Raw genomic sequence first — 24,673 nt, 5'->3', positions numbered from 1 at the left:
GCTGCCGTGGGTAGTAGAAGGTGATTGGCAGGAGAGGGCGTGGCTTGGTGTTATGGCTCATTGAGGCATTCTGATCACGCCCCACCCTTCGATGACGTCAAGGGGCGGAATCTTGTCGGCGGATCTCTCGGAGTCGGAGGCGCTGGATAGTGGCTGTGGAGCGCGGAGGTAACAGCGGTCAGACAGCGGCGGTGGCAGCCGGGTGAGGAGGGAGAGGCCCTGGCATTGCGCTGGGGGCCAAACTATCAGAGTTGTGGAAAGTTACACGTGGAGGCAGAGTTCACCTTTAATAGGGGTCACCGTAACCCTCCTACATGGTCAGTGAGAGGCTCTGCGTCCTGCGCTGGTAGAGCAATGCTCTGCAGAGCCTCCCAGGAGCAGCACCGACCCAGAATATTGGGGTCATGGACCAGGAGGGGCTCAGCTGGTGCTTCATGTCCCTGTCCTGGTTCCCAGTGTGGTAGTATGGCATTGTTTAGTGGGGTCTCCCCCTATTTCTGCCATTGCAGTTGTCATGGTAACCGCTTTAGGGCACCCTCAGTGGTGGAGAACTTCTTTGACATCTTCTGAAGATTTCTGCTGGGTGTTGTAGTTCTCCTAGTTCACTGCTCATCAGTCATGTGGGCGGATGTGCTCAGTTATTAGTCATAGGACCCTATAATAGGGAGACCTGGATATTTACCTCTGGCCTCTCCATCCCGTAAGGACTCCCCCCTTTAACTTAAAGGCACACTCCACTAAAAATGTTGCATCCCTGGACTTGTTGCCTTGCACATACTTCTTTCTGCCAGCAGAGGGAGACTGATGGGTCTAATTTGTGAAGTATCCCTTTAAAGTCATGAGCGTTAGGAGTCCTTGGGGTGGAGTCACTGAATGGTTGACAGCGGCTTAATGTGCATTCTGATCTCGTTGACTTTGTTCTCGTAAGTCTTGTAATTAGCATTTCTACTAAAATTGTGCCAATCTCCCCACTGCCCCCAGACTGGGAGAAAATGAAAGGGAACTCTTCAGAAAATCCTTGGCGGGTGCCGTCCGGGAGGGTTTGGCACATGCAGCTTCTCTGTGACATATTGGCTGCGCCCCAGCGCTGGGTCATCTGATAATGATATCGCCGTGGACTCCTTACTAGGTATTAGCGCCATGAAATTACATCTGACCGTGCACAATGTGGGATGTAGTGCGACACCAGTGTAACTGTGCTAATATTTGTCATACAGTGACGGCATTATATAAAGGTGCCATATAGCGCTCATGTCATGCAACTGTTATGTTTCATGCCATGCTGCTGCCATTAGTAGTAGTAGTAATAGTGCCATATGATGCCAATGTAGTGCTGCAATACAATGCCAATATATCTAATGTCATATAGGAAACATCGTGCCAATAGTAGTAAAAATGTCATATGGGCACTGTATTACTGTTTTAAACAGGCACAGTCTAGGGCATATATGTGAAACTCTGGCCCGTGGGCCAAATCTGGCCAGCGGTGTGGTTTTATTTGGCCCACGACACCAGAACCATCACCCCTATGTGGGGCCCATTATACTGTATTGGAGGACTATGTGGGGCCCATTATACTGTATTGGAGGACTATGTGGGGCCCATTATACTGTATTGGAGGACTATGTGGGGCCCATTATACTGTATTGGAGGACTATGTGGGGCCCGTTAGACTGTATTGGAGGACTCTGTGGGGCCCGTTAGACTGTATTGGAGGACTCTGTGGGGCCCGTTAGACTGTATTGGAGGACTCTGTGGGGCCCGTTAGACTGTATTGGAGGACTCTGTGGGGCCCGTTAGACTGTATTGGAGGACTCTGTGGGGCCCGTTAGACTGTATTGGAGGACTCTGTGGGGCCCGTTAGACTGTATTGGAGGACTCTGTTGTACTGTATAATGGTTGGCCCGCGACTTTGTCCAAGTTTTTCATTTTGGCCCTCTGTGTGGTTGAGTTTGACATCACTGCTCTAGGGCCATGTAAACAATAAAGCATAAAGTGCCATTAGTAGTAAAATGTTGTCATATAGTGTCTACATAATACCACATTACAGGGGCTTTATGTCTGGTGTCATATGAAAAAGTGGCAGATACTAATGATGCAATGTGGTAAAAGTGTGATATACACTGCTTGGAGAAAAGTATGTGCCCTCTCCACATTGCCCCTTCGAGGACTTTTCTGACCTCCCATTCTACATCCATATACATTAATATGGAGTCGTCCCCTCTGCAAATATAATGGCTCCGCTCTTCTGGGAAGGATTTCTACAAGCTTTTGGAGGCATCTGTGGGAATTTGTGAGGTTAGACCCTGAATTTGGTGAAGACGAGGCTCACAATCTCCATTCTTGAGTGGGGCTGAGGTCTGGGCTCATGTTCTTTCACCAAACTCCCCCTCCTTGTGCACTGAGCACAGTCACGGGGGACATAAAAAGGTCTTCCTCAAACTGTTCCCACAAAGCTGGAAGCTACAATTGTCCATAATGTATTGTTTAGTGATGAAGATGTAGGATTTTCCTTCACTGGAACCAAAGGGCCAAGGCCGACCCCTGATAACAGCCCATAGTATTATCCTCCTCCACCATCTGTACTACAGGCACAATGCATCTACGTTCTCCTGGAATCACCAAATCCAGGCTCGTTCATCAGATGCCAAATAGAGAAGTGCGATCTGTCACTGCACAGAACACGTCTACTCCAGAGTCCAGTGGTTGCGGCTTTACACCACTCCATCTGACGCTCAGCATTGTGCTTGGTGATGTACGTCTGCAAGATGCTCCCGGCGGGGGCGCAGTGTTTGTGCTGAGGTTATACCAGAGGAGGTCTGGACCCTGCAGTTATAGGGTCTGCAGAGTGGTGGTGACTTTTCTGTCCTCAGCACTCGGCTCCCGCTCTGTAACATTACGGGGTCTCGACTTCATAGCTGAGTTGCTGCGGTTCCTTTCACTTCTCAATAATATTACTCACAGATGATAGGGATGATTTCGGAAATGTCATGAAAGGATTTTTTACCCCGCTGGTCCTAGTACAGGATGACACTGGTATCAGAGAGCTCTGCACCACCAGCAGTTCTGGGAGGTTATATATAGGGGGGGAGCAATGGGCTGGGGGAGAAGGGGCCAGAGGGTGTACACTAGAATTCAGTGATTAAGGACTTGTGGCCCAATTCTTTACTCTGTATCATTTATGTAGTGAAGGAAATACAAAGTTTTGCCATGTAGTGACTTTATGTCTAGTTTTATGTAGGGAAGGATTCTGACGTTCCATTCCTGTATAACTGAAAAGAACTTTATACGTCACTCACTCTGTAAATCTGTCCTTTGATGTGGCCCCTGTCACAGCCCCGAGTACAGATGCCCTCCCCGGCATTTTCCTCCTAATTGGAAATGAGCATCCCTATAACCAATGAGAAATATAACTCCTCCATAGGCCACTGCTTGAACGTCTTAGAGGCCATTTTTTTCTCTACCTTCATGGATTTAGCTGCTTAGTTCTGCAGATCTTGGCAGCTCATTCCCAGGATTAACCATCCGACTTTTAGGGTCAGGCTGCCCCTGCTGAGGGTTTGTCTGAGATTAAGGGGGTCATGTGAGGGCATTTTCTTTGCAGTCTGTATTCTAGTTCATTGTAGCTGCCGCCCCTCCGGTCACTTTTACCCCTCTTCCTCTCGGCCAAATCTATAAATACTGTATATAGTCCTATAATCTGTCAGTTCCAATAATCTGGAGGTCTCTTAAGTAATGGGTCTGTTGAGAGGGTCTGAGTATTCTGTAAAGGGGCACCCCCCTGTGTGTATCCCAGCCCACATATTTGTACAGGCACTGCATGGACATTGCGCCCGGCTTGTTGTGCTTGGCACCCGCGTTATTTGTTGGATAGTTTACTTTGTGTTTTCTCATTACCGGCTTCTGACCCAATCCGCACCCGCTATTACACCCCTCACTGGTATCAGCCATCTTTTCCAGAATCCGCAATGTCAGATTTTAAGTGATATATTTACAATTTGACCCATTATCCCCGAATATAGAAAGTTTTGTTCCTTGATCCTCTAAAAAGAGGAAAGAGATCCTGGGGAGGGATATAAAAACTTACATTCTCTGTCGCATTGTTCGGTCATTCACGCTCCTGATCACATGCTGTCAGGCCGCACGCTGCTCTTGCTTTCTGCATCCCGGGGGTCTGCGATGTTTAGACTATAACAGCTTTTGTGTAACTGTCCCTTTAAGACTTGGGGATTGTGGTTCTGTTTAGAAAAATTGAGCTTGCTGTTGTGAAATAGAAGGGAGGTTTGTTTGCATTTTTATTTTGCAACTTTTTTAACCAATATAATTGGAAACATTGTCGCAGATTCCTTAGGATCCCAATCTTTCTTTATGGACTACTCAGGATTGTTCTTTCTATTGGACATTGCAGAGACCTGGGTTTGTGCTGTCATTGAGTTTAGTGAGGGTCACATTAAAGTTGAGGTGTAGTATGTGAAGCTGCAGTTCACCGCTGGATTGTAGAAAAGTGACAAGTTACAAATCACTGGGATCAAAGTTCATCTGCAACAAGGGATTCTCTCCCTGAGTGGTCCTGCCCGGGAACCTCAATAATATGTCAACATGTCAGCTATCACCAAATATGTGACTATTGTCTACACTCCGGCTCAGCGCTCACAAACAAGCAGAAGCCTCATTAATCTGCAGCCGAGACTGAGTACCGGGCCGAACAATAGTGATTGTGTGTGGGCCGAAGTGGAAGTAAATGAGGACTGCTGTAACCAAAATATGAGGCAAATATGAGATTCAGTGACATGTAATACTGCCCCCTATGTACAAGAATATAACTACTATAATTCTGCCCCCTATGTACAAAGAATAGAATTACTATAATACTCCCCCCTCCAGATGGACTATACTATACGTTTTGATGTTGGTTTTTGTGTGATTTGTGAGCTTCTTCTGGAGGAGTTTGTGTTGTATATGCATCAGGCGTCGGGTGTGACGTAATCTCGGGGGTCCGTTGTTGGATCAGTTCCTAACTACTTGTTGGATCGGTTCCTGACTAATCCTGCTTCTTGGCATCTTGGATAGACTTTGTCATTGCTTCCGTCTTGCATTCTTTATTTCCCTGTCCTCTCGCCAAGCCTTGTACTGAGGAGCCATGTGTGACTGCTGGACGGGCCCCGCGGCTGCACACATGGGGACACGGATCAGGGTTTCCTCTTGCTCACTATGACATGGAATAACGCTGCTTTCCGATCTTTACTTGCGTCATGAACTGCTGGTAGCGCTTTTTTTTTATTTAACTGGTGCAGGATGTAATTTCCTGTCACTTGTCTTTTTAGTATTGATAATTAATTTGTGCGTAGAATTTTGCCCAAAGTGGAGGGGGAGGTAAGGGGGACGTAAAGCATGAAATAAATGTAAAAATGACTCTGGAGTCTACGCTTTAAATCTGCTCCTTCACCATTTCCAAGTGCAGAATGACGAGCGGCTTCCCAGGGATCCGGCATGGCTTTTGCTCTCGCTCCTGAATCCATGCAGGGGTTTTTCTTCTTTTTTTTTCTGGGCTTATCAGTGTGAGGTTAATGATCTGCGGAGCGCTGGTTTGCTGATCAGTGATGAGGATGATTGACTTCACTTGGGAGACTTTGAACATCAATAAACCTGTCCTAATTGGGGAAGAAATAATTGTTTAATTGCTGCGACGTGACAACCCAGTCAGAAAGGGAAAGCGTGATTAGCCCTGTGCCCCCTGTATCTAGTGACTTTGATTTTTTTTTTTTTGAATTTTGAGGCTATGTGCCCACGTTGCATTTATGAAGCAGAAAATTTCTGCTTCATTTCTGCAAGTCCTCTCCCGGAAAAAACGCATGCGGAATTCCGCACGCATTTATCGCGCGTTTATCACGCGTTTTCCACATGCGGAATTGCCTTGCGTTTTTTATGCATTGGACAAAGGCAATTCTGCATGCGGAAACGCAAAATTAAATGACATGCTGCGGATTTTTGAACGCAGCATAAACGCTGCGGAAAAATCCGCAGCATGGGCATTGACATTGCGGAATCCCATTGGGGACCATGGGGTGCGGATATACATGCGTTTTTCAAGCGTTTACGCTGCGGAAATTCCGCAGCATATACGCTTGAAAAATGCTACGTGGGCACACAGCCTGAGAGGGTTTTTTTCACTCTTTAGGCTGGGGCTGCATTATTTCATTTAGTTTTTTTTTTTTTGCAACACGCGTCCCCCTTATAGGTATAGAGACCTTTTGTGGCACTACCCAGTAACGTAACTTGAAGCTCATGGGCCCGATGCAAAATCTTCCAAATAATCATGGAGTCTCTAATTGTATTGGTCTTATCATATGGGCCAAAGCAACCTATTGGGCCCCTCCAGGCTCCATGTTGCGGGTGCAACTTTTGCAAAGCATCATATATAACATCTAATTGACTTAAGTGGAAAAAAGGTTGCATGTAAATCACATTGTTGTTTAGGAAGTTTTTGTGTCCCTCTTTACTGTCACTTTCTGTGACTGGGGACTATTGGATATCATGGGGGGGGGGGGGAGGGGGCTCAGGGTGCCCACCTGCCAAGGTCTAGAGCAAAGAAGCCCCAAGTACTCAGCGGCTTACTACAAGAGGTCTTTCTTCTTGGCCTTTTGGCTTGTTTCTTCAAGGTAAGTTGACGACGTGACCCTTCCTACAGTTGTACTGTATGCACAGTGACTATCTCATACACTCCGTAATAAGACAGTGTCTCAGTGATGCAAAATGCTGACTCAGTGAAAGACTAATAGCGACATTCTCCTGTACCTAAGTATGTACAGTACATGTACATCAATGTCAATAGCCCCTTCGCTCCTCCTCGAGAGCTGCATTTATCCCACATAGATAAGACGGCGCGACCTGTAGACATGTGATGACTTTCCATAGTGTCAGGCTGTAAGGACGGTGGCATCATAAACCAAAAAAATAATGTCTTAATGAGTTTGAACTTTCTTGAAGGAGCCATCACACCCGTCTGTTGGACTCTGCCCGGCTTTTACTGCAGGACACTTTTTTGAATCGCCACGAGCAGTCGGGGGCCCCTGACCCTGGAATACGATAGGGAATCTATGAAAAATGGTGATCCCAATTCGTTCAAACACACATTTTGTACTTGTCAGAACTTTGGACTTCCATCTTTTATGCAGTGGTTGTACTTGTCCTTTTTGGAATGTGCACATTGCAGATTCAGACTGAATGCTGCTTTCTTCGTGGTTTTGCTGCCAATATGTGACACAAATCAGAATGTGTAGCACCTTCGTTTCCTCCTGGTGCCCCCCTTTTACTCTGATCACTGCTTTACTCCCTCTTGACTTTCTCTCCAGCAACTTCATTAGGTCGTCACCTGGACTGGCTCCATCAGTCCTGAATGGGTTCCCAGAGTGCTGAGCACTTGTTGCTGCTATGTCTTCCTTCTGCATCCAACTCATCCCAAACCATCTCACTTGATGTCGGTGATTGTGGAGACCATGTCCTCTTACGCAGCCGCCATACCTCTCCTGGAGGGTTTTGGGGTCATTGTCCTGTTGCAGCACAAATGATGATCCCACTAATAGCAAACCAGATGGGTCGGTGGTCACTGCAGAAAGCTATGGTGCCATGCTGTTGAAGTTGGATTTTCCTGTGTCTTACAAAGACACGGTGGTTGATACAAAAAGTCTCTAATTTTGATTCCTCGGACCACAGTACAGATGTTCCCTGATCTAACATTGAGTCCTTGTGTTAGGTCCACTCAAGTCTCTTATTGTTTGCGGTCCTCGGTAGCATCTTCTTTGCAGCAATTCAACAATAAAGGCCGCTTCTTGCAGTCTTTTCTGGACAGCTGATGTGAAATTGTCTGCTACATAATGGCATTTTTGCGGGCTGTTGTCTGTAGTATTGTCAATTTGAATTTTGTGACTCTGATGAACTTATCCTCTGCAGCAGAGGTACTGTAATTCTTAGTCTTCCTTTCCTGGAGTGGTGTTCATGACCAGTTTCATCTTAGTGAATGATAATTTTCATGACTGCAAGTGAAGATACCTTCAGGTTCTAGCAATTTTTCAGATTCTGACCTCCATGATGGTTGCAAACACTTTCTGATTCCACAGATGGACTCTTGACAAGGCTATCTGTTCATTGGGAGCGATTCCAGGAGACAACCTGATTGAGCTGCTGGAGAGACTGAAAAGGGGGTGTAAAGCCGTCATCAGAGTTACAGAGAGGCACTGTGAGGAGCCTAAGGTGTTACACATAGTCTTTCAGTCTGAATCTACAATGTGTGCATTCGAATAAGAACAAGGAAAACCATTACATGAGCAGGGGTGTCCAAACTTTCGTCCAGTACTGTGGATGTATATGTCCTAATTTTTGTAACTTTTTTTTCTATATGTATATTTTTTTGCTAATTTCTTGAAAATACCAAAGTACCGTGGTCCAGTACGGTTTTCGAGACTGCTGGACTAGAGCATCGTTCACCTCTGCTTTGGCAATCCTGTGTCACCTAATGAGTGGCAGAGATGCCCATGGTGCCAGACAGAGGTTGATCACTGCCCTAGCCCAGCTGTAGTGGAGGGCTGAACTGGACGCCAGACCAGGGTACTTCTGATATTTTTGCTCATCACCTGTAGCATTTCCTCATTGTTTTTCTTTTGTATTCTCTTCTGTTTGGTATTTTTTTTACTTTTCCCATCTTATTTCTATCTTGTTTGCTTGTTTTTGGATTTATTTGTTTTTAAGCCTGACACCTCGTATAACAGAAGCGACATTGGACATTGCTCTTGTTTTTTTGACTTGTCCCCATCAAGGAAACGTGGATGAGGAATCTGTGTTCTGCCAAAGTGTTGTGCTGTTTGCATACACTTACTGTGTACTTATAGGGATTGTCGTGTGCAGGAGCTCGACCCATCACGTATTAAGGAAGAGGGTAAAAATCAGATCCTTAAAGGGGCGACCTACAGATACATTGCGAGTATTTAGATATATTTGTTGTCACTGCACAAAATGTAAAGATTATATTTTGTGGGGTTTTTTTTGTTTGTTTTTACACTTTTTCATGTAGCTAAAATCATAATTAATAAAGAAGAGTGGTGAGGCTTCGTTATGACAGTGTGGTCTCGCCTCTTCGGTCTAGACTTGTAATTTGACAACCTCTATCTGGAACCATGAAATAGGATTTTTTTTTTCTTTTTTCGTTTTTCCCTTTTTTAATAGATCTAATGTTAATAGGATGGAAACTTCCTAGTTGATTGAAACTATGTTGCTGCTATCAGCAGGAATAGAGATTGCAATCACTGTACATGTCCATTATTACTTCCATGATTTTCTGCGTGTTGTGGATGTCCTAGGACACAGGGATGTGTCAGGGGGTGCGAGTCCACGCTCCGGATGATGCACATGTAAATGATGAGCCGGTTTCTTAGCCGGTAGGGGAGGAGTTCCTGAGTACCTAACCCTCTGCTCACTCTTCCGCACCTCTGGGACTCGTCAGGAGATCTCCTCTGGGCTGGTGAGCTCTGATTTTTTATTATAGTAAATAACGCTCCAATATTTTAGATTGTAGTTTTGTTTTTGCAATTAAAGGGGCAGTCATCTATATGCAGGTGCAGCCCCTGCAAGACTGAGTGGACCCTTTATGGCTGCAATCGTTTGCTTCACCTATTCTTGGCATGGATGCTTGGTACATGGCACACGGCCGAATTGTAAACCCCAATATTCTTTTGATACGCTTTTCCATGAGTCCTGGAAGTTGAGATGCATGGAGCTGTTTTTGGGGTCACCACTGACTTCCTTCTCCCCTCCATGTCACAGGCCGATAGAGGAGCAGCTGTACAACTTAAGGAGCCTGCAAACGGCACCGCATGTCTCAGCCTCCTCAACCACCATGTTTAACAAGGGGGGGGCACAGATTAGTTGGGGTTCACTATAGCAGGACTGTGCAAATGAATTGGGAAGAACGGGATAATTAGGAGACAAATGTAAATTTTTGTGCATGATGTGTCCATGTTTTTCTTCATCACCCTCTTGGGCATCGCTGCCCCCAATATCCTGCCCATCTCATTCACACTTGATTCTGGATTCACTTTCATCAATTACATTTGTGATATTCTTTATTTTTGTTGCACAATCCATTTCTCCTATTTATGACAAGTGCCAAAAACTTCTTAGTACACCTGCCTTTATACCAGAGGCCAGGTTTTGACTTGCTTTTCCTTTTTTTTTCCCCTTTTTCTACCCTTTTTTTCATAATTTCCTTGACTTTTTTCTTCCTTTTTTTTTCATTTTTTTAACCTTTTTAAGCAGATTTTTTCACTCTTTTCATGTTCCGTATTTCACTTTTTCCCTATTTGCCTACTTGCACCCCCTCCCTACACACTTTTTTTCCCTCTACAGATTCTTTCACTCTTCATCATGATTTTAATATGATCGCGTGTGTCTCTGGCAGGACTGTGGAGTCAGTAAGCCAAACCTCTGGCTCTGACTCCCTCATACACGGCTCATGTTTAAGTGATAAATTTACTGTAGCACAGATTCATCTCGGCTAAAAGTCTAGACCCTTAGATCAGGAATAGGACAGACATTTCTAGGACATTTCATAACTTTCCCAAATTGTTATGAAAAAATATTCCCCACAAACTACATTGAACTACTGTACCCAATTTATTATATATTTTAGGAGTTGGAGTCGGTCCATTTTATACAGACTCCGATTCTGACTCCACCAAAATGGACACTGACTCCATGACTCCAACTCCACAGCCCTGGTCTCTGGTCCGGCAGCTTTACTTAAGGGAATCTGTCACCACTTTGGAGATATCAGACCTCTACTATGGCCATACGGGGTATAGAAAAGTAAATCTGTACATGACTGTATGGCCATAGTAGAGGTCTGAATACAGAGAAATGTAGTTTTATCTACTTGGTTTTTCACAGGCTTGGCGTCCCCCGGACGCCAAGCTAGCCACGCCCATCTGCTTATTATTCCACCAATTCCCCGCCTATGTCCACGTTTACCATATTTGCTCCCCCCCCCCCCCCCGACGTGGGCTTTTTTCCCTTACCTCCCGGCGCATGCGCAATAGACATGCAGTGATAACCCGACGCCTGCGCAATAGAGCACTGCTGCACTGTGCTCAGCCAAACGGGTCCGGGAGGAAACAAAGGGCGCTCCCTGTGAGCCGCGCTCTGTGCATGCGCCGGGAGATAAATCTACATTTCTCTGTAATGAGACCTCTACTATGGACCATACAGGTATGTATAGATTTACTTTTCTATACCCTGTATGGCCATAGTAGAGGTCAGATATCTCCCAGTGGGGTGACAGTTTCCCTTTAAAGCACACTGAAAACATCACTTTAGGTGATTGTCTGGTGTTTTCTCCTGTCGAGCGTTGAATGATCCTTCTTCTATTCCCTTGCTCTTCAGAGTGAGTTTAAGGCTGCGTTCACACCTCAGTATTTGGTCAGTATTTGACACCAGTATTTGTAACCCAAAATCAGGAGTGGAACAAACAGAGCAAAAGTATAATCGAAACACATCACCACTTCTGCATGTTTTGATAAATATTGGGTGTAGGGTCCCATCAATGTATGGTCGCTTTATTGTGGCCCATGGGCTCTCATGAATTGGCCAGTTTATGCTCCAAGTACCTTCATTTTTATAAGTATATTCCATATGGCAGTAATGCAGTTCAAATTTCATATGTCCAATGTTTGCATTTAGCGCTTACAGAGGCAGCTGTAATCTTTTCTTTCTATATTATATGGTCATAGCAGCTTGCATCTGTTCACACTTGCTCTATTCTGTTCAAAGGTGCTGGTCGCTTTTTGGTTTTTATATTGGATAGCACCCACTGAAATCCATGTTATGTCTTGGATGGATGCCCCGGGTCCTCCAGAGAGGGAGACGCCATCGGTGCTGACATCCATGTTGAAAGCCGATGTAGCAATCTTTCTGATTTCCCGGTGATGTTTCCTCCGCGTCCTTCGTCATCCGATTATTAAACATTCACAGGATGAAATCAGTTCAGTGCTCCTTTCCAGACTTGCTCAATATTCTAACCATGAATGTCCGGGTTATGTAACGCCACCTGTCATCCGTGCCATCACCTGGCAGAACCAATACAGTGACTTGCTCTGTATTTCAATAGTGGACCATCAGGGGGGCAATGACAGAGACCCCATAGCACAGACGGCAATAGGGTGCCCTCTGATGGTGACAATGCTAACACCCGGGATAGACAGCTATCTTCGCTTGTAATATCATACGCACTAATACTTTTTGCTTGCTGAATTTGGTTGACAGTCTTCTCTAGAGCTGCCCCTCAATATCTGCCTGTTTTCAGCAGCCCTGACTTTCCCTTGGAGTCATACTGACACTTGACATCCTGGAGAGGATGCTCTGAATGAGGAGTGCGTTCTTTATCACTGGGGGTCCACACCGGTTAAGCACTCTATTATGCTGTAGAGTGCCGAGTACAGCAGGAACTGCCTGACTCAGGTGGTCTCTTCAGACTCTGCTATGTGGGGGTGGAATGTGTGCTCCTCTAAGAGTCTTAAAACTGATAATCAAAATCTGTCCAAAACAAGGGGAAAAAGCAGGAGGCAGTGACATATTAGGCGTAATTACACTTATTTGGTACAAATTGCATTTAGTCCAATCTAATGTGATTACCTGTAAGAAACATGATCCATTAGACGTCCTCCTTACAGCAGAGAACAAGCTGCAGGCGACCACCGACCTTTCCCTGCATCCAATGTAATCAGGTTTCTGAGATAAGACCCAAATGTGCAGCTGATGGTCTTCCACTACAGTCATACAGCTCATGTATGTACACAGGGACTGCACCAGCAGAATAGTGAGTGCAGCTCTGGAGTATAATACAGGAGGTAACTCGGGATCAGTACAGGATAAGTAATGTAATGTATGTACACAGTGACTGCACCAGCAGAATAGTGAGTGCAGCTCTGGAATATAGTACAGGATGTAACTCAGGATCAGTACAGGATAAGTAATGTAATGTATATACACAGTGACTGCACCAGCAGAATAGTGAGTGCAGCTCTGGAGTACAATACAGGATGTAACTCAGGATCAGTACAGGATCAGTAATGTAATGTATGTACACAGTGACTGCACCAGCAGAATAGTGAGTGCAGCTCTGGAGTATAATACAGGATGTAGCTCAGGGTCCGTACCGGATCAGTAATGTAATGTATGTACACAGTCACTGCACCAGCAGAATAGTGAGTGCAGCTCTGTAGTACAATACAGGATGTAACTCAGGATCAGTAATGTAATGTATGTACACAGTGACCGCACCAGCAGAATAGTGAGTGCAGCTCTGGAGTATAATACAGGATGTAACTCAGGATCAGTACAGGATAAGTAATGTAATGTATGTACACAGTGACCGCACCAGCAGAATAGTGAGTGCAGCTCTCGGATATAATACAGGATGTAACGCGGGATCAGTACAGGATAAATAATGTAATGTATGTACACAGTGACTGCATATTTATATATAGATTGTATATACCTTATGTATGTGTAAGTACACGTCACTTGTAAGAGACAGAATCTAAAAATAAAAATCCAGAAAATCATATTTTATGATTTTTACACAATTAATTTGCCTTTTATTGCATTAAATTAGCATTTAATTCAATAGAAAAACAGAACTTTGGTACTGAAACCTTTGTTTGCAATTTTGCAATTAGAGGTCAGACGTTTCTCATATATATATATATATATATATTAGCACAGACCAAAAGTTTGGACACACCTTCTCATTTAAAGATTTTTGTGTATTTTCATGACTGAAAATTGCACATTCACACTGAAGGCATCAAAACTATGAATTAACACATGTGGAATTATATACTTAACAAAAAAAAGTGTGAAACAACTGAAAATGTCTTATATTCTAGGTTCTTCAAAGTAGCCACCATTTGCTTTGATGACTGCTTTGCACACTCTTGGCATTCTCTTGATGAGCTTCAAGAGGTAGTCTTCCAACAATCTTCAAGGAGTTCCCAGAGATGCTTAGCACTTGTTGGCCCTTTTGCCTTCACTCTGCGGTCCAGCTCACCCCAAACCATCTCGATTGGGTTCAGGTCTGGTGACTGTGAAGGCCAGGTCATCTGGCGTAGCACCCCATCACTCTCCGTCTTGGTCAAATAGCCCTTACACAGCCTGGAGGTGTGTTTGGGGTCATTATCCTGTTGAACAATAAATGCTGGTCCAACTAAACGCAAACCGGATGGAATAGCATGCCGCTGCAAGATGCTGTGGTAGCCATGCTGGTTCAGTATGCCTTCAATTTTGAATAAATCCCCAACAGTGTCACCAGCAAAGCACCCCCACGCCATCACACCTCCTCCTCCATGCTTCACGGTGGGAACCAGGCATGTAGAGTCCATCCGTTCACCTTTTCTGCGTCGCACAAAGACACCGTGGTTGGAACCAAAGATCTCAAATTTGGACTCATCAGACCAAAGCACAGATTTCCACTGGTCTAATGTCCATTCCTTGTGTTCTTTAGCTCAAACAAGTCTCTTCTGCTTGTTGCCTGTCCTTAGCAGTGGTTTCCTAGCAGCTATTTTACCATGAAGGCCTGCTGCACAAAGTCTCCTCTTAACAGTTGTTGTAGAGATGTGTCTGCTGCTAGAACTCTGTGTGGCATTGACCTGGTCTCTAATCTGAGCTGCTGTTAACCTGCGATTTCTGAGGCTGGTGACTCGGATAAACTTATCCTCAGAAGCAGAGGTGACTCTTGGTCTTCCTTTCCTGGGGCGGTCCTCATTTGAGCCAGTTTCTTTGTAGCGCTTCATGGTTTTTGCTACTGCACTTGGGGACACATTCAAAGTTTGCCCAATTTTTCGGCCTGACTGACCTTCATTTTTTAAAGTAATGATGGCCACTCGTTTTTCTTTACTTAGCTTTTTTCTTGCCATAATACAAATTCTAACAGTCTATTCAGTAGTACTATCAGCTGTGTATCCACCTGACTTCTGCACAACACAACTGATGGTCCCAACTCCATTTATAAGGCAAGAAATCCCACTTATTAAACCTGACCGGGCACACCTGTGAAGTGAAAACCATTTCCGGTGACTACCTCTTGAAGCTCATCAAGAGAATGTCAAGAGTGTGCAAAGCAGTCATCAAAGCAAAAGGTGGCTACTTTGAAGAACCTAGAATATAAGACATTTTTTCAGTTGTTTCACACTTTTTTGTTAAGTATATAATTCCACATGTGTTAATTCATAGTTTTGATGCCTTCAGTGTGAATGTACAATTTTCATAGTCATGAAAATACAGAAAAATCTTTAAATGAGAAGGTGTGTCCAAACTTTTGGTCTGTACTCTATCTATCTATATTATAGTACGGCCCCTTTAAGAGGGAGGGAGCGCACGCGCGCGCCCTAAGCACAGTGCCCGTGGGGAGCGAGGAGGTGAGTAGGACGGCATCTCTGCTTGGCAGGGGGCAGAGACGCCGATGCTACAGTACCCCCCTTTACACCCCCTCTTTCTTATGCCAGAAAGGAATTTTTCAAGGAGAAGCGGGGCATGGATGTTCTCCCGGGGCTCCCATGTTCTCTCCTCTGGGCCAAACCCCTTCCAATCCACCAGAAAAAAGGTTTTTCCTCTTACCCTCTTAGTGGCCAGAATGTTCTCTACCTCAAAAACGTCCTCAGCGGAAACCGGAGCAGGGGGAGTACATAGATTGTTGGAAAAAGAGTTAAACACAACTGGTTTGAGGAGAGATACATGGAAGGAGTTGGGAATCCGTAAGGTGGCCGGGAGTTTTAACTTGTAGGCCACTGGGTTGATTTGTTTGAGAATTTCAAATGGACAGATGAACCGAGGGCCTAACTTATAGGAGGGTATTTTGAGTCGGACATGTTTGGAAGAGAGCCAGACTTTATCTCCCGGGCGGAATTGAGGCGGATCCAGACGTCTCTTGTCAGCAGTCTCTTCATCCGCTCGGAGGACTGAAGAAGTGCGGACCTAGTATTTTCCCAAATGGTTGAGAATTCGCTGACAAGAGCCTCCGCGGCAGGGTTGTCCACCGAGGCGGAGATGGGAAACGGAATCCGAGGAAGTTGACCGTAGACCACGAAGAACGGGGATTTAGAAGTAGATTCGCTCTCATGGTTGTTGTAGGAGAATTCGGCCCATGGTAGGAGCTCCACCCAATCGGTATGGTGAGCGTTAACAAAGTGCCAGAGGTAGCTGGTAAGGATTTGGTTGATACGCTCCACTTGGCCATTGGACTGTGGATGGTAAGCAGAGGAGAAATCCGGGGTGACATCCAGTAGCTTACAGGTAGCTCTCCAGAAACGTGAGGTGAACTGAACCCCTCGATCCGACACAATGTGGAGGGGTAGGCCATGGAGACGGAAGATATGACGGAAGAAATACTTGGCCAGCTCCGATGCAGACGGGAGACCAGGCAGAGGGATGAAGTGGGCCATCTTAGAGAAGCGGTCGGCGACCACCCAAATGACTGAACAACCGGCAGAAACAGGGAGATCAGTAATAAAGTCCATAGCAATGTGCTGCCACGGGGCAGCAGGTACGGGAAGAGGCAGGAGGCGACCGGCTGGAAGATGTCTGGGAACTTTGTTGCGAGCACAGGACGAACAGGCCGAGACGAAGTCTACCACATCCTTGCGCAGAGTAGGCCACCAGTAATGCCGGGTGATGAGCAGGAAGGTCTTCTTTTGGCCAGCATGGCCGGCTAGTTTAGATGAATGACCCCAGTGAAGAACCTTCTCACGATCTGGTACCGCTACAAACGTCTTACCGGGTGGAAGACGAGTCAGATCCAAGGGGGCCACATTCTTCACTTTGGAGGGGTCGATGATGTGCATAGGCTCCTCCTCTTGATCGGAGGACAGGAAGGATCGGGACAAGGCGTCGGCTTTGACATTCTTGTCCGCTGGGTGGAAATGTAGGACGAACTCGAAGCGGGCGAAGAACAAAGACCACTGGCCTTGACGCGGATTGAGTCTTTGGGCATTCTGGAGATATGCCAGGTTTTTGTGATCCTTATAGATGATCACCGGGTATAGAGCCCCTTCATGCAGGTAACGCCACTTCTCCAGTGCCAATTTAACGGCTAACAGTTCACGGTCTTCTATGGAGTAGTTGCTCTCAGACTTGGAGAAGAAGCCGCAGGTTTCCATTCTCCCGGATGAAGACTTTTGGGTGAGCACCGCTCCGGCTCCAGAGGAGGAAGCATCAACCTCCAGGTAGAACTGTTTGTTGCAGTCCGGACGGTGCAGCACCGGGGCAGAGGAGAAGGCTTGCTTTAAAGAAAGAGAGGCCTCCTCAGCTTCGGGCGACCATTCCTTGGGATTTGCTCCCTTACGGGTGAGCGCAGATATGGGAGCAGTCCGGGAAGAGAAGTGCGGGATGAAGAGATGATAGTAGTTGGCGAAGCCCAGGAATCGCTGAATTGCCTTCAACCCCTCTGGACGGGGCCACTTTTTAGGACAGCAGAGAGCCTCTCGGGATCCATTCGTAGGCCTGTCTGGGAAATAACATAGCCCAGGAATGGAAGAGAGGTCTGCTCGAAGAGGCACTTCTCGAATTTTGCATAGAGGTGATTCTGCCTGAGCCTAAGCAGGACCTGACGAACATCCCTCCGGTGTGTGGGAAGATCCGGAGAGAAGACCAAGATATCGTCCAGGTACACCACCACGCAAGAGTAAAGAAGATCACGGAAGATGTTGTTGACCAATTCTTGGAAGACTGCGGGAGCATTGCAGAGACCGAAAGGCATCACACGGTATTCATAGTGACCGTCACGGGTATTGAATGCCGTCTTCCATTCGTCTCCTTGATGGATTCGGACCAGGTTATACACCCCACGTAGATCTAGCTTGGAAAAGATCCTAGCTCCCTTAAGACGGTCAAACATCTCGGAGATGAGCGGCAGGGGGTATTTGTTTTTTACCGTGATTAGGTTGAGTCCTCTATAGTCAATACAGGGGCGTAAAGAACCATCTTTCTTCTTGAAGAAGAATCTGACTCCAGCCGGGGAGGTAGATTTCCGGATGAATCCCCTGGCCAGATTCTCCTCGATGTACTCCGACATGGCTCGTGTTTCGGCTGACGACAACGGGTAAATACTCCCATGGGGTGGAGTGGCGCCGGGTACCAGGTCGATCGGGCAATCATATGGCCTATGAGGTGGCAGTGTCTCTGCTTCCTTTTTACCGAAGACATCTGCATAGGACCAGTAAGGTGCCGGTAAACCGGGTAAATTAGCCGGGGTAGGTGGAGGACGAGCCGGGTGAACCGGAACCAGGCAGGTCCTATGGCAATCCTGCCCCCACCGGAGTACTTCACCGGATTGCCAGTTCAGCACGGGTTCATGTGTCTGGAGCCAGGGTAGACCTAGCAATAGGGAGTGAGAGAGTCCGGACAGCACATGGAAGGAGATCTTCTCAGAGTGCAGCATTCCCACCTGCAGGGTTATGGGTTCAGTGACGAGCAGGATGGTCACCGGAAGGAGTCTTCCATCCACGGAGGCGACTGACAATGGTTCAGCCAGAGGTTTGGTGGGAATCCGGTATCTCTCTACCAGGGACTAGGAAATGAGGTTTCCAGTAGCTCCAGAATCCAGGTGAGCAATTTTAAAGTGACGGTTCTCTCCCCAGGAGATAGAGACAGACAGTCAGGGACGGAGAGGGCTTACTTTTGCCTAGGACGACCTCTCCGAGCGGTCCTAGACACTGGAGTTTCCCGGCTTCTCCAGGCAGGAACGGATGAAGTGCTCCTTACTGCCACAATAGAAACAGCTCCCCTCGGCTCGGCGTGACTCTTGGCGAGATTTGACCATCTTGGTCTGGTTGATCTGCATAGGTTCGGGCGAGTGCGCCCGGGGAGTGACTGGTTGAGAGGCAGGTCTCTGGAAAGTAGGAGCAAGGCGAGGAAACTTTCTCTCCCGGGTAGTCTCTTTGGTACGTTCTTGGAAACTGATGTCAGTCCGTGTAGCTAGTGACACCAGGTCATCCAGAGTGGTAGGCATGTCCTGACCGGCTAATTCGTCCTTTATCCGATCGGAAAGACCCTCCCAGAAGACGGACACCAGAGCCTCGTTGTCCCAGGCAAGCTCAAAAGCGAGGGCACGGAACCGTATGGCATATTGGCCCACGGTGAGACTCTCTTGGCAGAGACGTAGCAGAGAGGAGGCTGAAGAGGATTTTTGTTCTGGTTCATCGAAGACTTTCCGGAAAGCAGCGAGGAAAGACGATAGGTAGGACACCAGGGGATCCCCTCTCTCCCACAGGGGATTTAGCCATGCCAGTGCTTCCTCAGAGAGATGGGACATGATGAATGCCACCTTGGCCCGGTCGGAGATGAACTGATGTGCCAAGAGTTCAAAGTGCAGCGTGCACTGGTTCAGAAAGCCCTGACATGAGACGGGGTCACCTCCAAAACGAGGAGGCGCAGAAAGCTGGGGACCTGGGCCGGATGCTGTGGTATTGGTGGGCAGCGGTGCTGCCAGAGCGGAAGTCACACGACTCGAGGTGCATACAGGTGGGACAGACAGCGTGTCCAGACGGGAGTTGACATTCCTCAGGTAGTTCACAATGGTTTCCTGTTGGGATCTCTGACGAGAAACCTCCTGGTACAGGTCCGTAAGCGAGGGGGCTTGGGTGCCACCGGGTTCGTTGGCCCGAGCAAACTGTTACGGGTCCGTCCGGGAGGTGGAACCTCTGTGCTACGGTGCAAGGAGGGACCCAGGGGGGGCGTGACTAAGTATCAACTCGGACCGACCCTGGTCGTACGGCGGCTAACGACTCCGTGACCAGGGAGGGACCGAGCAGAGGGACCAGGTGCTACTCTGGGGACGACCTTGTAAGGGAGCGGGTGACTCCCACGGTACAGATGGCAGGAACTGACCAGAATAACAGGTAGGCACAGCAGGCAGGCTGGTGAGCAGAAGTCTCTAGGCAGGTGGTCACGGCAAGTGACGGCGGAAGTCTCTAGGCAGGTGGTCACGGCAAGTGACGGCAGGAGCCTCCGGGTAGGCACGGTAGGTAATAAGTGGGTAACAGGCAGGTGCTCCCAGGTGAGCGGGCTGGCAGGCACGGCAGGTAACAGGCAGGTGCTCCCAGGTGAGCGGGCTGGCAGGCACAGCAGGAAATAGGCAGGTAAGAGGCTGGCGGGCAGGACTGGAAGTCAGGCTAGCAGCGGGACCTGAGGGCTGAAGCAAAGGTCAGAAACACTGTGCAACAACTTTGCTCGGGCACCTCCATTTTGGAGGAGGTGCCTTATATATGGGAGAACCCTCGGCAATTGGCCGGGGACTCCTTAGGACGGCGCGCGCGGCCCCTTTAAGAGCGCCCTAAGGACAGTGCCTGGGGAGCTGCGCGCGCCGGCAGCAGGAAGAGGAGCGCGGGGAGGTGAGTGGGACGGCGTCTCTGCCTGGCAGGGGGCAGAGACGCCAATGCTACATATACACACACATTCTCATTGAATACTTTGTTCTGTACAAAGTTGAATGTGCTGACAACAAAATCACACAAAAATCATCAATGGAAATCACATTTATTAACCAATGGAGGCCTGGATTTGGAGTCACCCCCAAAATTAAAGTGGAAAAACACACTACAGGCTGATCCAACTTTGATGTAATGTCCTTAAAACAAGTCAAAATGAGGCTCAGTATTGTGTGTGGCCTCCATGTGCCTGTATGACCTCCCTACAACGCCTGGGCATGCTCCTGATGAGGTTGCGGATGGTCTCCTGTGGGATCTCCTCCCAGACCTGGACTAAAGCATTCGCCAAATCCTGGACAGTCTGTGGTGCAACGTGACGTTGGTGGATGGAGCGAGACATGATGTCCCAGATGTGCTCAATCGCATTCAGGTCTGGGGAGCGGGCGGGCCAGTCCATAGCCTCAATGCCTTCATCTTGCAGGAACTGCCGACACACTCCAGCCACATGAGGTCCGGCATTGTCCTGTATTAGGAGGAACCCAGGGCCAACCGCACCAGCCCATGGTCTCACAAGGGGTCTGAGGATCTCATCTCGGTACCTAATGGCAGTCAGGCTGCCTCTGGCGAGCACATGGAGGGCTGTGCGGCCCTCCAAAGAAATGCCACCCCACACTATTACTAACCCACTGCCAAACCGGTCTTGCTGAAGGATGTTGCAGGCAGCAGATCGCTCTCCACGGTGTCTCCAGACTCTGTCACGTCTGTCACATGTGCTCAGTGTGAACCTGCTTTCATCTGTGAAGAGCACAGGGCGCCAGTGGCGACTTTGCCAATCCTGGTGTTCTGTGGCAAATGCCAAGCGTCCTGCACGGTGTTGGGCTGTGAGCACAACCCCCATCTGTGGACGTCGGGCCCTCATACCACCCTCATGGAGTCGGTTTCTAACAGTTTGTGCTGACACATGCACATTTGTGGCCTGCTGGAGGTCATTTTGCAGGGCTCTGGCAGTGCTCCTCCTGTTCCTCCTTGCACAAAGGCGGAGGTAGCGGTCCTGCTGCTGGGTTGTTGCCCTCCTACGGCCCCCTCCACTTCTCCTGGTGTACTCGCCTGTCTCCTGGTAGCGCCTCCAGCCTCTGGACACTACGCTAACAGACACAGCAAACCTTCTTGCCACAGCTCGCATTGATGTGCCATCCTGGATGAGCTGCACTACCTGAGCAACTTCTGTGGGTTGTAGAGTCCGTCTCATGCTACCACGAGTGTGAAAGCACAACCAACATTCAAAAGTGACCAAAACATCAGCCAGAAAGCATTGGTACTGAGATGTCGTCTGTGGTCCCCACCTGCAGAACCACTCCTTTATTGAGGGTGTCTTGATAATTGCCAATAATTTCCATCTATTGTCTATTACATTTGCACAACAGCATGTGAAATTGATTGTCAATCAGTGTTGCTTCCTAAGTGGACAGCTTGATTTCACAGCAGTTTGATTTACTTGGAGTTATATTCTGTTTGTGTTCCCTTTATTTTATTGAGCAGTGTACTTTTGTCTCAATTCCTTACCATTTTTAAGATCTCTGCTTGCTGTCAGAATGTGTGCATATCTATCTATATAATATATCATATAATTTTACTGTTTCTTATTGATGAATATACTCACGGGTAGTGCTCAGATATATACTATTCACCCACACACAGCCACATTTCATCCTCCGTTGGGGCGTTTCTTGATGACACAGATCGGCCGTCTCTCCTTTTTATTAGTTATCAGCTTTAATGGTCCAATCTGCAGTTGGAGCCAGTAAAAGGCCGAGGCTGTCCCCAGGGGGCGCTATCTGGACAGACAAACCTCTAATAAAACAGGATGAGTTTTCTCTGCTCCTCCGCTGATGACGTCCGGGCGAATCGCGGCCCTTCTACTTAAATACCGTCCATCACTCTGGGATTTGTTCTTTGTTATTTTGTATCTTCCACTGTTCTTAGTATGTAACAATGTTTCTGAAGTTTTTTTTTTTTTTAGGGTTGATACGAGGGAATAGCTGTTCTTGAAGGTTTTCAAAATGTCCCACACACACAATAGTATGACCACGTCTGATCCGCACGGTGGGCACCACCATCCCACCTCAGGTGGGCACCACCATCCCACCACGACTGGGCACAATCATGGAGGTGGAGACGGAGGGTCTATGCATATGATGGTGAGTACCAGTCCTGGATGCTCATAATTCCTTGCACCTTTTTAGGGTCATCCAGGGCGAGCAGACATCATGGCAGGTAGTGACTTACATCCCAGGTGGGCCATAATGCCCTCCTGTCTACAAGAAATGGGGGGTGGAGGGTGTAAATTCCATCCTTGCAGATGGCCGCTGACATCTCTTCTTATTTTTCCGCAGCACATGACGTTTTACTTTGGATACGATAACGTGGAGCTTCTCTTCACGGGATTGGTGATCAATACGGCGGGAGGTCAGTACGTACTCGCATATCAACGTTTCATTTAACCCTTCCCTTCTGCCGATTCTTCATCCTGGCAGTAGTGGAGTCAGGATACTCTTTACCCTCTATCACTACGGGATCAGGCTTCACAACGCTTGTTTGTAGTCTTACTATGGAGACACATAGAGCTGCTTAGGAGCTGCGTACACTTGACAATAGATGATGCTGGAGTCCTGGAGATCTAAGACCCACTAATCGTAAAGTGACGGCGTAGTCTAGCAGTGTACCAGCACCGTGTGAGATGGCAGTATAATCTCTCTTCTGCTATGCAACCCCGTTACAGTGTACCAGTGCAGGTAAAATGTTGCTCTAAAATGCACATACTGATCTGCATCTTTTTCCACCTTGCGCGGTAATAGAAATGGCCGGAGCCTTTGTGGCTGTCTTTTTGCTCGCTCTGTTGTATGAGGGGCTGAAGATCTCTCGGGAATCTCTGCTCAGGAAGTCGCAAGTCAGCATCCGCTATAACTCCATGCCGGTACCAGGGCCCAACGGCACAACCCTGATGGAGACTCACAAGACCGTAGGGTAAGAAGGGCTCAGCCGTCCCTTTTGTGCAAATGGTGGAGGCTATTATTGATATTTATTCTGCAGCTGCATCTCCCTCCTCTCCCCACATGTTGGACTTCCCCTTTTAAATAATACTATATTTATTCTTTCCTCCAGACAGCAGATGCTGAGCCTACCCCACGTTTTCCAGACCTTCCTGCACATAATCCAAGTGGTGGTCAGCTACTTCCTTATGTTGGTATTCATGACCTACAACGCCTACCTGTGCATCGCAGTGGCAGCCGGAGCAGGCACCGGCTACTTCCTCTTCAGCTGGAAGAAGGCTGTGGTGGTGGACATAACCGAACATTGCCATTAATGAAGGACCAGCACCCCAAGGGTTTGGGTGATGGGACCTCTGGTGACGCTGGCACAGAGCTCCGCCTCCTTGACCGAGATGATGAGTGACCAACGCAACCAAATCCTCCTATGCCTTTATTTTATATCAGATGTGTATTACCGTCACCTTGATGTCCTCGTACTTGGGGATTTCTTGACCAGTAATGGATTGTTTATGGACTGTTCCTTGAACCCCCGCTGTCGTTACTCAGTCAATGCCTCCCTTAACCAGTAGGGGCCCCCATTGACTCAAGCCAAGCCTTAAAATCCGAGTTGATGGTTGACATGGACAATTCCTTAATTGCTTAAATCCTTATCCAATCAGTGACGTTTTCTACTTTTAATTCATATTTCTAAGACAAAAATTCAGCTTCAATCCCAATTATACGTAATTAATAAAAAATCAAGTCATGGAGATCATTGCCTATCCGGATACAGACGAATCGTAACTCGCCAATGGCATGTAAGCCCCTCTCCTGCACAGTCCCTTCCTCAAGGATCTGCTCAGGATCTCCATTTACTCATTTTTTGACAATTAGGTGCAGTATCAATGATAGAATCAAAAACTAAATGAAGTTGTCACATAGGTGACCTGTAATGTAGATCACAAGAATCGTCGTTTTTTTAAGTTTCAGCTTTTTTATTTAAAATCTTATTTTATATTTTTTTTCTAGTGAAGAAATGTATGATTGGGTTTTTTTTTGTTCCACTAGTTGAAACCTTAAAAATATTCAATCCTTTTAATAAAATATTAATAGTGGCAATTTGCAAATGTTGTGCTTGTCATTTATTTAATTTTCCAACTGGATGTGAGTGACCTCTAG

At 47.2% G+C, this 24,673-nt stretch overlaps 1 protein-coding gene across 3 annotated transcripts; it reads left to right on the top strand.

Annotated features, from left to right (window-relative positions):
* The first annotated feature begins 62 nt into the window (after positions 1 to 62).
* On the top strand, positions 63 to 24,166 carry SLC31A1 (solute carrier family 31 member 1). 3 transcript variants are annotated; one of them, XM_073640557.1, is made up of 5 exons: positions 63 to 202; positions 22,486 to 22,663; positions 22,859 to 22,931; positions 23,321 to 23,489; positions 23,628 to 24,166. In XM_073640557.1, exons 2-5 carry the CDS (start codon positions 22,526 to 22,528, stop codon positions 23,827 to 23,829), a joined length of 582 nt encoding a protein of 193 aa, XP_073496658.1. In that variant the 5' UTR covers positions 63 to 202; positions 22,486 to 22,525; the 3' UTR covers positions 23,830 to 24,166. The 3 variants fall into 3 exon arrangements, with proteins under 3 accessions (XP_073496658.1, XP_073496660.1, XP_073496661.1); XM_073640559.1 differs by having other exon boundaries at positions 68 to 168; XM_073640560.1 differs by lacking the exon at positions 63 to 202 and adding an exon at positions 9,433 to 9,514.
* The last annotated feature ends 507 nt before the right edge of the window (positions 24,167 to 24,673 follow it).

Source organism: Phyllobates terribilis, unplaced genomic scaffold (genome assembly GCF_046119375.1).
Source record: "Phyllobates terribilis strain yellow unplaced genomic scaffold, ASM4611937v1 Scaffold_7__3_contigs__length_470593459, whole genome shotgun sequence".
NCBI classification, from domain to species: Eukaryota; Metazoa; Chordata; class Amphibia; order Anura; family Dendrobatidae; genus Phyllobates; species Phyllobates terribilis.
This window is presented reverse-complemented; position numbering and strand designations above follow the sequence as displayed.

Excerpts from the sequence above, each read along its gene's own strand:
- SLC31A1 (XM_073640557.1), top strand. The coding sequence starts at position 22,526 with ATGTCCCACACACACAATAGTATGACCACGTCTGATCCGCACGGTGGG. Across the intron at positions 22,664-22,858 it reads GAGGGTCTATGCATATGATG|CACATGACGTTTTACTTTGG; the intron begins GTGAGTACCAGT and ends ATTTTTCCGCAG. Across the intron at positions 23,490-23,627 it reads GAGACTCACAAGACCGTAGG|ACAGCAGATGCTGAGCCTAC; the intron begins GTAAGAAGGGCT and ends TCTTTCCTCCAG.